Source organism: Mastigoproctus giganteus, chromosome 1 (genome assembly GCF_048544385.1).
Source record: "Mastigoproctus giganteus isolate SK-2022 chromosome 1, ASM4854438v1, whole genome shotgun sequence".
NCBI classification, from domain to species: Eukaryota; Metazoa; Arthropoda; class Arachnida; order Uropygi; family Thelyphonidae; genus Mastigoproctus; species Mastigoproctus giganteus.
In genome coordinates, this window is record NC_143575.1 from 96,285,970 (window position 1) to 96,300,576 (window position 14,607).

At 37.7% G+C, this 14,607-nt stretch overlaps 1 protein-coding gene across 1 annotated transcript in view; it reads right to left on the reverse strand.

The window, feature by feature from the left end:
• LOC150091023 (uncharacterized) overlaps positions 1-14,607 on the reverse strand; it is a 34,512-nt gene that overhangs the window by 11,342 nt on the left and 8,563 nt on the right. The window contains exon 2 of the mRNA XM_090380525.1: positions 3,877-4,064. Coding sequence (XP_090236651.1) covers positions 3,877-4,064 — 188 coding nt within the window. The remainder of the gene's footprint in view (positions 1-3,876; positions 4,065-14,607) is intronic.

Genomic DNA, 14,607 nt, shown 5'->3' on the forward strand with positions numbered 1-14,607 from the left:
CAATAAGTTCTTCATTGTATAATTCCTTCTCTTCTTCCTCTATTAATTCCCTCAAGTCTTTGGCAACAACCTCCAACTAAAGTAGCTCTGCAACCTTTACAATCTAATCTGTAACCTCTTCATATGATTCATCTTTTTCAAACCCTTTTACGTGCTGTGGGCATATTTTCTTCCATGTGCCATTTAAACAACTTTTAGCAATTTCCGCCCAGGCTTTAATAATGTTTAAGATGCCGTGGTAAATATTTTAAGATTTCCAAAAGTCTCTTAACGTAAAATTTTTCTCACTGTCTACCGCAGACAATGGCTGAACAAATGTTGTGCGTAGATAGTAAATTTTAAATTCGAAATAACACCCTGATCCAGAGGTTGGATGAGTGAAGTCGTGTTTGGCAGTAGAAATATGACTCTCGCGTTCGAACTGAAATCATCTAGATGGGTAGGATGTCCAAGAGCATTATCTAATAGATAGCAAAATCTTGAAAGGAACTTCGTTGTCTTTACAATATTTTTGAACCTCTGGAATGAAGCTGAATTTAAACCAATACTCAAAGAGAGAGAGAGAGAGAGAGAGAGAGAGAGAGAGAGAGAGAGAGAGAGAGACAGAGAGATACTGTTATCCATGCTCTCGGGTTGGATCGGAAATTCACGGGTAAGGTGGATTTATTGTTGCCCTTATATGCAAGAGGATTTCCAGAATGGTACACAAGTAGTGGTATTAATCTATAATCTACCGCTGCATTAACCCCAAACAAGAGCGTGGTGCTATCTTTTGAAGCCTTGAAACCTCATTGTCTTTCCTCTTTGCCAATGTATGTTCGATCCAGCATTTTTTTCTAATACAGAGGTCTCGTCAACGTTAAAAATTTGCTGTGTTGAATAGCCGCCTTCATTAAGAATTTTTTTCAAAACATCACAAAAATTTCTCTGCAGCTGCAGATTCAGCACTGGCAACTTCAGAAACCAACGCGATGCTTGAATCTATTCCACCACCCATTGCTTGCCACTAACTTGGGGTTCACCGTACTTATCCTTAATACCTTCATAAATACTTCTTGCTTTTGCTTAAATGGCCATTGGACTCAGGGGCACTCACTTCTGAAACTCATTTTCCATCCATATTATTAATAGCTTTTCCATCTTCAATATAGCACCTGAACACTCTTTCACGATCACTGTTGATCTTAAATGCATTGATCCTTTAACATGTTATTTTATACATGCACTGGCCCTTAAAATAGAATTCACTATTGAAGACCTAATAAGAGTAATAAGACCTAATTCCCGTGCAATAGATGACAAACTTTGTCCTGCTTCTTAATCATTTTCATCTTCATTTCTAAATCAATTTTGTTTTGTTTCCTGGCATTGTCAGCACTTGCACTTTCCGTTGGTCCCTTTCCCTTCATCATTGTAATACATAAATAGGAATAAAGAGAAGTTTCTGAAAATTTGATTTTTATACGATTGAAGATTTCAGTGAAGGGGGAAACTCATTTCACCATAACGTAAAAACCCACAGAATTCCAGTTATCAGTATTATCGCGAATGCAATAAGATAGAGTTTGCTACACATTTATAAAAGATTGTGCTAACAGAAAAGCCCAATAAACCTGAAGGTGCAAATGTTTTTTGTTTTTGGTTGTGACCTCCAGAAACATGCTTTAGAAAAATATCACAAAGGTGTTCAAAACTGATTCTTATAATGGAAACATATGATAACGATGAAAATGTAGTGCAATTTCCCTTATAAATATGAACTTTTAGAGAGATAAATAGCTTAATAATACAGTAATACCCCGAAGTTACGCGATAGGTGGGTCCGACGAAAATCGCGTAAGTCGAATTCGCGTAAGTCGGGGTACAACTTTGCATATAAATACATATAAATTTTGCTTAATTGGGACCAAGGACTAACAAAAACACTAGTTTAGAAGAAAAATATTAATAAAATTGCAGTTCTTTATACATATTAATACAAAATATGTATTAAAAAACAAATGACTTACGTTAAAAAGTTATTTCGATGGCTTCATAAAATCTAACAAATTCGTCTGACGACACAGCGCGTTCTTTTTTTCACGCAGAATATCTTCGTAGCAAGCTAATAATTTTTTTTATTCCTTGCTTTGTAGCTATAACGCGTTCTTCGTTCCATGTGTTTTTCGCCGTTGCTTCATTTAGGCCTGTAGCACGTGCAATATCACATGGTCTTTCATTTCGCTCAAAGCGTTTCACAATTTCATATTTTTTCTCTATCGACAGAGGCGGACTGGCCATAAGCCTTACCGGGGAAACCCCGGTGGGCCAGTGTGATTTTGGCCATAAACCATAGTATGAGGCCACTATAAATTTTCCTGGGTAAGAATTTTTGACCCGATCCGCCTCTGTTTATCGATAATTGCTTTTCTTTTTCTCTCTGAATCTGCAGTGTCTTCACCAGGACGCTTCCTTTTCACACCTTTTAATTAAGTATTTTACTCATTTTTAGGGAATAAAGCACAATTACAAAACGAGGAGGCACGCTTGATACGCATAAACAAAGCTGCGCGCATGTAGCAACTGAATAAACAACACCATAAAGGCAGAGATACGCTATTAACACCTCACATTTCTAGGGGTTACTACCATAAAACAATAAAAATCCAATTGCGTTTCTGCTAGTGAAATCTGTTATAAACTGGTACTAAACTCGATCTAATTGCATTTGCAATTATACCGATAGCTGGAATTGTGTTGGTTTTTACGTTATTATGGTGAAATGTGTTTCCCCTTCACTGATATAAAAAACATAAAAGCAACAAAGTTGAATTTTGTTCATCTTTCGCTCTCATTCTCCGCCGTCGCACCGTATATCGATAACATATGAAAAACGACCTTGAAGATAGTGGGCGGCAGCGTTGCCAAACGAAAAAATCAAGAACCGCGTAACTCTGAGTTCGCGTAAGTCGGGGTAGCGTAAGTCGGGGTATTACTGTATAGCGAAATTTAACTTCCAAGGACTTGGAACGAATTACAAACAAAAACAAAAAAAAAAAAAAAACCTATGTTATTGGGGAGGTAGGGGCTCATATCTGGTGAGTATGGGCTTGGCATACCCAGGCTCCTGAGCTGAATATCATCATTCTTCTCTTTCTTGGTGATTCCCTTCTACTTTTGACACACTCTCTAATTCAGAAATTTTTTTTTGGCTGGTGCAGCATAAGCCTCAGGCGCTTCCTTGCACTATATAGCTAATAATAATGACCATGGCAGCAGACAGTGGCACCATTTGGTGTTGCTCCCAAGAACTAACACTACCACTGGATGTAAGCTAAAGCTAAACAGGTCCACCTCCATAGATAGATGATGATGTAAAAGAGAAGTAATAATCATACTGCATCAAGTGTGGTGCAGGATAAAGTGGTACAAGTGGTGCTGTCCCCTACATGGCTACCACAAGGGAAGGGCAAGACCATCCAGCCCAACCAACTGGAAGTGTTTCCTCTGCACAAATATGCTTGTAACCGCACAGAATCAAAGAAAACACCAATGCATGAAGTGTAGCATTGAAACGAATACGTTTATCATGCGAACACTTTTTTTTTTTTTTTTTTTTTTTACTGTTCTAGTTTGCTGAACAATTAAAATGCTACTAAGTTGCAGCATAGAATACCTGCAGACTTTCACCATAACCACATATCAATAACACAGAACCATAACCACTACATACAGGTTAATATTATTATTATATAAACAATAAATTTCATTCTGGTCTAATATTTATATGTTCTTTATGCACTTAGTCATAACATTCTATTAGAGGAGAAAGAAAATGAAAATGTTATTGCATAATTAATATATATATTAGTTATTAATGTTTAATTAATAGCTGACCTTTTTTGTTGACTGATTTTGGGAAGAAGTTAAAACAGCAGGAGGAGGAGGAAGTAGTGAGTGCGAAATTCGTGTTACTTTAAAAGAAGGCTTTTGCTTTTCTGTTTGCAATTTTTTTTTCAATTCCTTCTCAGCCTTCCACTTTAGTAATAATTCTTTTCTGCTTGGTTTTATGTTTGGCTTTGACACTAGTAGAAACAAAAAGTATAAAACAAGTGAATAAAATGTAACATATATTTTGAAACATTCATCATTATGACATTCTGATTAAGTAAATAAATAAAATAAAAAATGCAAAGCAAATAAAAATTTCCAAAAAGACCAAATTACATAAAAAAAGCAATATTTTATTATATAGGTAATCAGAGGTCCCTTTACCCAACCACTCCAACCCCAGAAAAATGAAATAAAGTTGAATCTAAATAATTCAGACTAATTAGGACTGCCTTTCGTTTAGAAGATGCAAATGCTACACAATAATTATGGTCTAGTAGTTATTTGATGTTATTTATTTATTATTAGCTATATGGTGCAAGGAAGCCTGAGGCTTATGCTGCACCAGCAAAAAAAAAAAAAAAAAAAATCTCGAGTTACCCTGATACATTTAATCATAATGCCATTCTATCAGAGTAGGTAGAAAACATGAAACACTCCTTGAATGGATTGAGCACGCTGAATTCTGATGGGATCCTTCCACTTGTTCAGGTTACGAACCTAAGGGAGCATAAATTCAAATTAAGAAAAGACAGATGTAGAATAGATGTACGGAAATTTGCCTTTAGCCAGCGGGTGGTTAATTGCTGGAACAAACTTCCATCTGTTGTTGTGGAAGTTGATAGGTTAGATAAATTTAAGGAGGAACTGGACAGGCATTTGGAGGGAATGGTGTGAATTTTTTTTTTTTTTTTTTTTTTGGCTGATGCTGCATAAGCTCATAACACTTGCATCACATGCCACTACTACTACTACTACTGCATAATTCATACATATTAGTTAAACATTAATTAATAGCTGATCTTTGTTCAATGACTATGGGAGGCAGTAAAAACAGACAAAAGATGTAAAACGATTTAAAAGGAAAAATTAAATGCAAATGAAAACATTAATAAATAAATATACATTTATTCTCAATATGACCAAGTTCCAAAGAGTTTACAATATTCATTGTGACTACAAACATACTGAATTAAGAGCAGCCGGATCTCCAGCACCAAAATTCACAGTGGGCCATGCTTTCGTGGCACATACAAGGTCAAACCCACAACCTTCTTAACTGTGGCAAACCCACAATTTCTTAATTGTGATCATGCACAATAACCGCCAGACCATGGCAACTCTAATAAGACATTGTTATATAATGCACCTGCACACCCTTTCACTAAAATTATCTAGTAACGATAGCAATCTCAGGTGCCTTTTCATACCTCCCAATACCATAGCCTCATACAACCCATGGACCAGGAAGTCATAATAAGCTGTAAATGTTTATATCAAATGAAGAGTGATTGGACAATTCTGAGTAATCAAGGAGCAAGGAGACAAAGATGGTGACCAATATTAAAAATTATAGAAGTGCTATTTTCAACTTGGCTACAAGTTGAAATGAACAAAGCAGAGTAAAATAATAGGTGCATAGATAAAGCTTTAAAATGATGACATTGTTCTTAATGGTTTAGACAATCAATCATGAAGGTCTTGGTAATGTGCTGTGCAACAGTAGTGAAAAGGGTATTAATCTAGCGATGCACAAGTGACTAGAAGAAACGCCAAGGCTGGATATCATATGGTAATTAAAAGAAATAGTAACAGCAGTTCAAGTGGAAAGATCCGTTGGTAAAGTGAGAAGTAAAGAAAAAGAGTTAAATTATTCAACAGAAGTTGCCTTAATACTTTTATTAAATTTTCTAATTCTGATACAAGAAAATTTTAAAAATATTTCTATGCTTAAGAGAAATGAATGAAAGCAAACAATATAGTTGGGCTTTCACTCAACAGAAAATATCCAATTAATAAGACTGAGAAGGGACCATCTACCTATGATTAAATTTACAGTTGGCAAAGTTTAACAGATTAAGTTTTGTTTAAAAAAAAAAAATCATATTATTCGTGTTCTATTTGATCGGAACTCTATGTTCAATTTTGTTTTGAACATGAACATTCCAAAAATTGTTAGGGTTTGTTTTTTTTTTTTTGCCATTTTTATGTTCTAATGTCATCTAAATTAACATGTTTGCTAGAGTGTGAATAAATTTGCTTGTTTTTATGAACTACAACTTTAAAATATTTACATATCATTTCAGTCTGAAGTAGTGAGGTTTTACTATATGATGATGAAATTAAGAAAAATATCACTAGAAACAGTTATATGGGGTCTCTGTGCACTGTACTTATCCTAACACAAAATTATGCACCTCAATATGCAGTAAGAATCAGTGAGCAATGTTGGAATGATGGCACAAAATACATCTCAGACTGTTTCTTCGGTTGGGTTGTAACAATTCTTTTAATGAATTTCTGCATTTTCTCTTCAATGAACCAACATAATGCACTGTCACATGACTGATTAAAATGCCATAAAAAAAAAAAAAGAGGCAGATAAAATTTGCAAGCTATGCCTAATCCACCCTGTCTCCAGTGCTCTACCCTGTTGAAATCATGCCTGACCAAGAAATCCTAAATGCTCCACTTAGGCACAAACTATTCTTATAATATGTTAAGGTTTGGTAAAAATGGACCCCAAGGAAATACAGACCAAACAAGTGAATGGCAGGCATTGTAAATAAATCAGCCATTACCAAAAACATGGGGTAAATTGTGTTCCAGATCCTCAAAGACACAAAGACATAGCAGCACTCCTTACTCCAAAAATAGTTTTGTGCACATAAACTGAACACTAATTGAAGAGCATTTTCCACATGCAGGAATACTTAGGATCATTCCATGGTAAGAAATAATCCTGAGTATGCTACTGGGATATTCAGTGACTTTCAAGAGGCATTTGATTGCTTGTGGTGGGAGATCAACCTGAGCAGAGTGAGATGCATTAAGTGCCTGGGTAACCTATACCAGCTTTACATAGCTATTTTATGGGAACAACAGTCAATGTCTATAATAAATTTGTAAGTCACTAAGAGTACAACTAAAGGAGCACCTCAGAGCTTTATTCTAGGTCTGCTTATCTGGAGTTATGTTCTTGAAATTTTGAATCTGAGTTGGCAAGGCTGTGAATTGATGGCATATGCAGCTGACCCTTTCGTTTTAATATATGGGAATTCTATGCTGGTTAGTGAGCAAACAGCAGAACTAGTGATGGGCAGAATTATGCCATGGGGTCAGTTGCATAAGCTGAGTATCTCTCCCACTAAAACTAACTGCATAATGCTAAAGGACCATTTTGCCCAAGCAGATAGCCTACAGTACAAGCTGAAGAGTTTGTTGTAGGTCATGTACCTGAGGTGAGATATCTCAGCACTGTGCTAGATTGTGGCTGAGCTTGCCACTTGCAAGATACCTAAGAAAGAAAAATCAAGGTGGTATACACAGTTGTTACACAGTTTTTATTATATACATTTCATGTAACAGCTGGACCCCATGTCGTGCATGGGGTCCAGCTGTTAGGAACTCCATAGTTAAAAGACAGCTTACAGCTACTCAGAGGTCTACCCTTCTGTTTGTGGCTCGGGTTTGCTGGACAACTTACAATGATGCTTTGCAACTAACCTCAGTTTCAAGAACATGTAGATATATTGATTATGAATAAATATCTATAATATGCAACCAAACTTGCTGTCTCAGTGGAGATAGCAAGAGTAAAAGTGTGTCCCTGTCTTGAAAAAAAGCTACAATAAGAAAGACAAAAAAGAAGAAACGATTTGATGAGGAATTCAATGGGATTTGGCAGTATCATTGGGATGAGTCTGACAAGGGACAAGTTACTTATGGGATGATCCTTGAAGTGGACACCATGAGTAAGGCCAGGAATTGACCTGAATTAGGACTATACCAACCCATGGTTGTCAGAGGCCATGGGTTTAAGGCTCAACTTCAGCAATTTGGACTTGTGCAGGACCAGAATTGTGCTTGCAGAGCTACTAAAGACAATGAACATATGTGTCTGCACGTAAACTACAGAGAATGTAGAGCTGAGCTGAGCTGTTCCAAAAGGTCTATCTGACGCATTGAGCTGCCAGGACTTTTTCAGAGTTTGGAGAATTTTAAGGCATTTTTACAGTTTGTTTACAAGGCTTTCACAATCTGTTTACAATAAGAGATCTATACAATATGCAAAGATATTTTTTGTAAATAGTAATTCATTGAATTTATATTGTATATAGTGTTATTAACAGGCTTGTACAACATATGAGTATTTTAAAGTTGTTTGTTGTTAAAAGTTTTAGATAGTTGAAACCTGCCTCCCTATTGGCAGGAGTGGTAACCTTGACACTAGGCTGACTGGTTCAGGTGGTGGCAACTGCTAAGCAGTTGATACATATTTTTAATTTAAGACTATATCATTGTTCAGCGTGTGAATCAGGAAACACTTTTTAGATATGATATACACCAATGAGCCAAAACATTATGACCACCTACCTAATATGATGTTGATCTTTCACGTGCAGCCAAAACAGCACGTACCAGGTGAGGCATGGACGCTACAAGATTTCTAAATGTGTCTTGTGGTATCTAGTACCAACACGTAACCAGCAGATCCTTTAATTCCTGTAAGGTACGTTGGTTGAGATGCCGCATTGCTGTTTCAACACAAACCACAGATGCTCAATGGGATTGATTGATGTCTGGGGAATTTGGAGGCCAGGGCAATACCTGGAAGTCTTCCTCATGTTCTGCAAATCAGTCTCGAACAATCCGAGCAGTGTGGCATGGCACATTATCCTGCTGAAAGACGGCACCGCCAGAGGGAAAGACCATTGCCATGAAAGGGTATACCTGGTCAGCAATGATGTTTAGGTAGGTGGTAGACATCAGAGTGCCCAGCACATGGATGACTGGACCCAGCATATCCCAGCAGAACATTTCCCAAAGCATGACATTGCCGCCACAAGCTTGTTTTCATCCCACGGTGCATCCAGGTGCCATCACTTCCCTAGGTAAATGATGCACACATACCCAGCCATCCATATGGTGCAATAGGAAACGTGATTCGTTGGACCAGACGACCTTCTTCCAATCACTCAAGGTCCAGTTTCGATGCTTGCGTGTCCACTATAGTTGCTGTCGCCAGTGAACCGTCATTAGCATGGGCACTCTGAGTGGCCTTGGCTATGCAGCCCCATTTTCAGCATGGTTTGATGTACTGTGTGTTGTGACACATTACTCCAGTCACCAGCATTCCAATTACCGGCGAGTTGCACCACAGTCGCCCTTCTGTTGCCACACACCATCCAGGAGAGCCTTTGCTCACCTCGAGCATCAATGAGCCATGGTCATCCAACACCTCGCCTGTGGTTTGTGAGTTCCCCCCTCCTTGGACCACTTGCAGTAGGTACTAACCACGGCTGATGGTGAACACCCCACCAGCCGTGTCGTTTTGGATATGCTCTGACCCAGTCGTCTGGCCATTAGAATTTGGCCTTTGTCAAACTCACTTAAGTCTGCTGCCTTTCCCATCTGAAGAACAAGAGTAACACTGATTAACAGAGCTCAGTTATACCATGTCCGGACCCATGCGTCGCCGTTCACTTGCAGTTGCTTCGATTTGCATAACGACTTGCTGGTCTGTGGAATTTGGTGTATATGATGATGTGGCATGGAGAATCCATGTCCCTGAGATTATTCCTGAAGTAATTTCTTTGGGTAAATGATTCACAAATGAATTCAAATCTGCATACTGTTCCCTCCCATTGACAATCTTCCCAGCCATGGTCTGAATGACTGTTTTAATACATGAACAGGTACATTAAACATTGAAATCAACCAACCAAACAGCAACAGTATCTTTAACAATTGTAGTTTAGATCAACTTCTGAGTACAATGCTGCATTCTTTGGTACTTCGTTGTCAATTATTCAATGTATTTAGTGTTGCATTAAAATTCATCAATGTCGCCTTAAAATCATTCTATATATATATATATATATATATATCTTTCTGTTGCTTTAATGAGTGCTCAGTACTGTAGTTTTCTCCAGAGTGCAACTGAACTGATTAATTAATAAAGTAAAACACTTCACTGAATTAAAAGTTCAAAATTTTTGAACAAACTTCAGAAATAAATTTACATTATAATTATTAATAATACAAAGAAACAAAGGTAAAGTACGAAGTACGATTTAAAAAGTTCTAACCCTATTTTTATATAAAGAAAATTAGGATACATACAACATTTCTATGGGTAATCCCCTTCAAATTACTTCCCCCCCCCCCCAAACACACACAAATGTCCCAACCATTCAACAATTTGGAAGCAATGTCTCCAGAGAAGTCTTCAACTGTGAGCCTAATGACTTCCACCATCATGTTCCGTTGAATGATTATAATGTATCAAACCGTCATCCTTTCAGGTTCATTTTGAGTTTCAGGAAGAGTAAAAAAAAATGCAGTAAAACCATGTGAATAAGGAGGGTACTACAGGAATGTTTTCTGGGGCAAAAAATTCTTGAATGGGAGGGCTGTACACAGGAGCATTGCCATAGCTGCAAAACCATTTACAATTTTCAAATAGCTGGTGGACCTTTTTCCCTCAGCCTTTATAACAGGCCTTGTTTACCATCCAACAGCCATTCTGAACAACTTCATAATGAATGATACACTAAATGTTATGAGTTAAAAAAAATAAAATGCTTTGACATCTAACTGAGCCTGTGTGCTATTTTTGGTCAGAACAAGTTTTGTAACTTCCACTGGGAGGACTACAATTTTGTTTGAAGGTCATAGTTATATATCAATGTTTCACTAGCAGTAACAATGCACAATTGGAAAAATTAGGGTCCATTTCTATCCTTCTCTTCTGCATAGTTCTGGTGGTTCCCAGAACAAATTTAGTTGACACTAAATGCACAGTCAATTTTAAGATCAAAATCACCTGGAATGATGTAAAGGAGATTCCCACTTCAGAAATTTCTCAAATGGTTAATTCCTGATCAGAATGAATTTATTCATGCACTCCAGCAACCATTTCATCACTGCCTGAAGACGAAGGTAGACCTGAATATTGGCTATCTTTTAACAGATTTTTGACCATTTTAAAAATATTTCACTCACTATTATAAATGACAATCATAATTAAACAAGCATCAACTAAAGTAATTCTTAACATTTGGAGTACTTATTTCCCAGTTTTCATACAAAACCTGATGCATGTTGTTCTGCTTTCATATCAATGGAGACCTATGTCTGAACATTCTAAGAACTTACAATCGGCCTTATTACAGCTGTCAGTTGCAGGCTCCGAAAAAAACGATAAGTGTTTGCCTTTTTATTTACATAATTGTTATTTTATATTGTACTTAATATGTAGTCTTATAGTTAAAGTTACGCTGGTAATTTTTATTTTAATTTAGATAAACAGTTTTTGTAGATATACGTAATACTTAATAACCGTTATTTCGTTTGAATATTGCAGCCATTGTTTTTGTATATAGTGGTAGGGAATTCAATTTTTAATTGAGGTAGTTAGGTAGCTTTAATGTATAATTTATAGAGTAATACGCTTCACTGTTTCTATTAGATAGCGTAGTATTCACATTTAATTAATTTAATTTATTGATTTTATTAACTTAAAGTATCATGCCCCAAACTAGAGCAGCAAAGCAACGGGCACAAAGTGGCAAGAGTGCTGTGACTCGGGGGAGAACTGAGGGGGGGGCGATTCTCCAACGCATCACAGCCTAAAAAAAATGTGCAACTTGTGAAATGTTTGCCGAACTCTCTGGAACGGAACACGATATTGCCATGGGGGGATGTCTTTGTGTGTGCGCGATGTAAGGAGTGTAAGGAAATCAGGCGACAACTCAGCATTGTTATGGGCCTATATGAGAGTTTGAAGGACACGGTGGATGCCCTCGAAAGATCTAAATTGAGGGGCCCATCAGGCTCTCAGCTGCCCACATCAACGCCAGAGCTTGCACTTGGTCACCACGCAACACAGCAGCAACTCCCAAGGCAGAATGCGCTGGTCCTTCAGGAACTAGTAGTTGTTGGAGACTATTGTCAGGAAAACAGGAAACATGCTTTGTAAAAAGGACAGGTGGAACAGGACCAGGGTATGTCTGCCAGGGGCAAAGGTTGATGACGTTGTAGAGCGGATATCATCTTTTAAGGGCACAAAAAGTGATATAATTGTACACGTTGGCACTAATGATATTAGGAGTAGGAGACCGGCAGAATTACTTAACAAGTACAGGTCACTGTTGAACAAAAGCCGAGAATTAGGGTTGAATTTGAAAGTGTCTGAAATTCTGCCCAGACACGATAGAAGGGAGTATATGATGAGAGCCTTGTCGATCAATTCGGCCCTGGAAAGAATGTGCAAGGCTCAAGGGGTAGAATATTTTTCAGCCTGGACTGTACTTGTTAACAGGAGCGACTGCTTCTATAGGGATGGGATACACTTAAATAGAAAGGGTGCAAGAATATTTGCTGATGCTATCGAGGCAGTGTTAGGTGGGGTCGGAAAACTGCTAGCTTGGGGGGAACCAAGGACTAATAGTTTAACAGCAGCCGTAGGCAGAGGTGAAGGTGATTCTTGCACAACTTCTATTAGAATAAGTAGCGACCTGGAGCGTAGGGTGTTGGGGGTTTCAGGGATGGATGGCAGTCATCCTGAAATAGGTGGGTATATGGGATGTGTTAGGGTAACTAAGAATAGGAGTAGGAGCATGTATGCTTGCATGTATACCAATGCTAGAAGCATAGTAAATAAATTTGATGAATTTGAAGTGTTGGTCAAGACATCAAAGGCGGATATTGTTGGGATAGCAGAGACGTGGTGTCACACAGATATAAGGAATGCTGAACTGGAATTTGGGGAGTACAATGTGTACAGAAAGGATACACAGGATAGAAAGGGAGGAGGTGTTATGCTGTTAATTAAGAAAAACATAAAATCAAAAGAAGTGCATCCAGTTGATATAGATGAACAGTGCACTGTTGAGTCAGTTTGGTGTGACAAGCACTGCGCAAGCAAAAATAAGAGTAGGAGTGTGTTACAGGCTTAATGACTCGAATGAGTACAATGAACAATTGTACAGAGAAATAGTGGGCTAGTAAATCGGAATGTCTTATAATGGGGGATTTTAACTTCCCAGATATTGACTGGAACTTGTGGATTGGTCACTCACACACTAGTCAGACTTTTGTGGATTTATTGGATGATTGTTTTCTGCAGCAGCATGTTCAAGAGGCAACCAGAGAAAGTAATACTCTTGATCTGGTTATCAGCAGTGATCATTCGTGTATTAGGAATTTGCAGATAAAAGAACAACTAGGTGGCAGCGATCACAGTGTACTGACGTGGGATTTACTTAAAGCTTTAATTACCATCAGGGGTAAAGGAAAGGGTTTTTGCTTCCGTAAAGGTGAGTACAGTGGTCTCAGACAGTTTTTAAATTCTGTACAGTGGGATAAACTGACGATGTTACCAACAGTAAATTCTAAGTGGGAAGCATTCAAGGAATCAATCATGGAAGCTACTAAAAGTTTCATACCTATTAAGAAATATTGTTCAAGGTTCCTAAATGGTTATCTAATGAACTAATGAGACTCGTAATAGAGAAGAAAAATTCATGGGATGCATATAAATTATCAAGTGACTCAGAAGCCTATGGCAGATATAAGCTAGTCTATAATCAGGTGACAAAGGAGGTTAGGCAGGAGAAGGCAGATTACGAGAAATCCTTGGCAAAAGATCCTAAGAAAAACAGCAAGGATTTCTTTACTTATATAAACTCTAAAAGGAAGGGGATGAATCTGATTGGTCCACTTGACATCGATGGTTCGACTGTTCATGATCCTGCTCAGATATCAAACAAACTGAATGAGTATTTTGCATCTACATTCACACATGAGGAATTATTAAGGTTTGAAAATGGCAGAAGGTTATCAAATTGTAGCAGGATACTTGATGATTTTGTAATAACTGAAAGCAAAGTGGAGGAGAAATTGTTGAAGTTAAACATAAGAAAAGCACCTGGGGTGGATGGGATCTATCCAGTTATATTAAAGGAGGTGGCAAAGCAACTAAGCAAACCCTTAGCCATAATTATGAGAGCATCCTTGGACTCAGGGGAGGTTCCCACAGACTGGAGATGTTGTGCAAATGTATCCCCAATTCAGAAAGGGGGATCGAAGGGTGACACGAGTAATTACAGACCAGTTAGTTTAACTTCTGTTCTGGGTAAAATAATGGAGTCAATGGTTAAAGATGCATTGCAGGATCATCTAGACAAGACTGCAGCAATAATTCAGACACAGCATGAGTTTGTTAAGGGAAAGTCTTGTCTGACAAATTTGATAGGATATTATGATGTGGTTACAAAGGAACTGGATGCAAAAAATAATTTTGATATCATATATTTGGATTTCAGGAAAGCTTTTGACACTGTTGCGCATGGAAGACTATTGTACAAATTGAAGCAGAATGGTATTAAGGGTAAGTTGCTACAATGGATAAAAGGATGGTTAAGTGCGAGAAGACAGAGGGTGGTAATCAATGGGTGCTGCTCTTCTTGGACTAATGTTATTAGTGGAGTCCCACAGGGTTCGGTGTTAGGT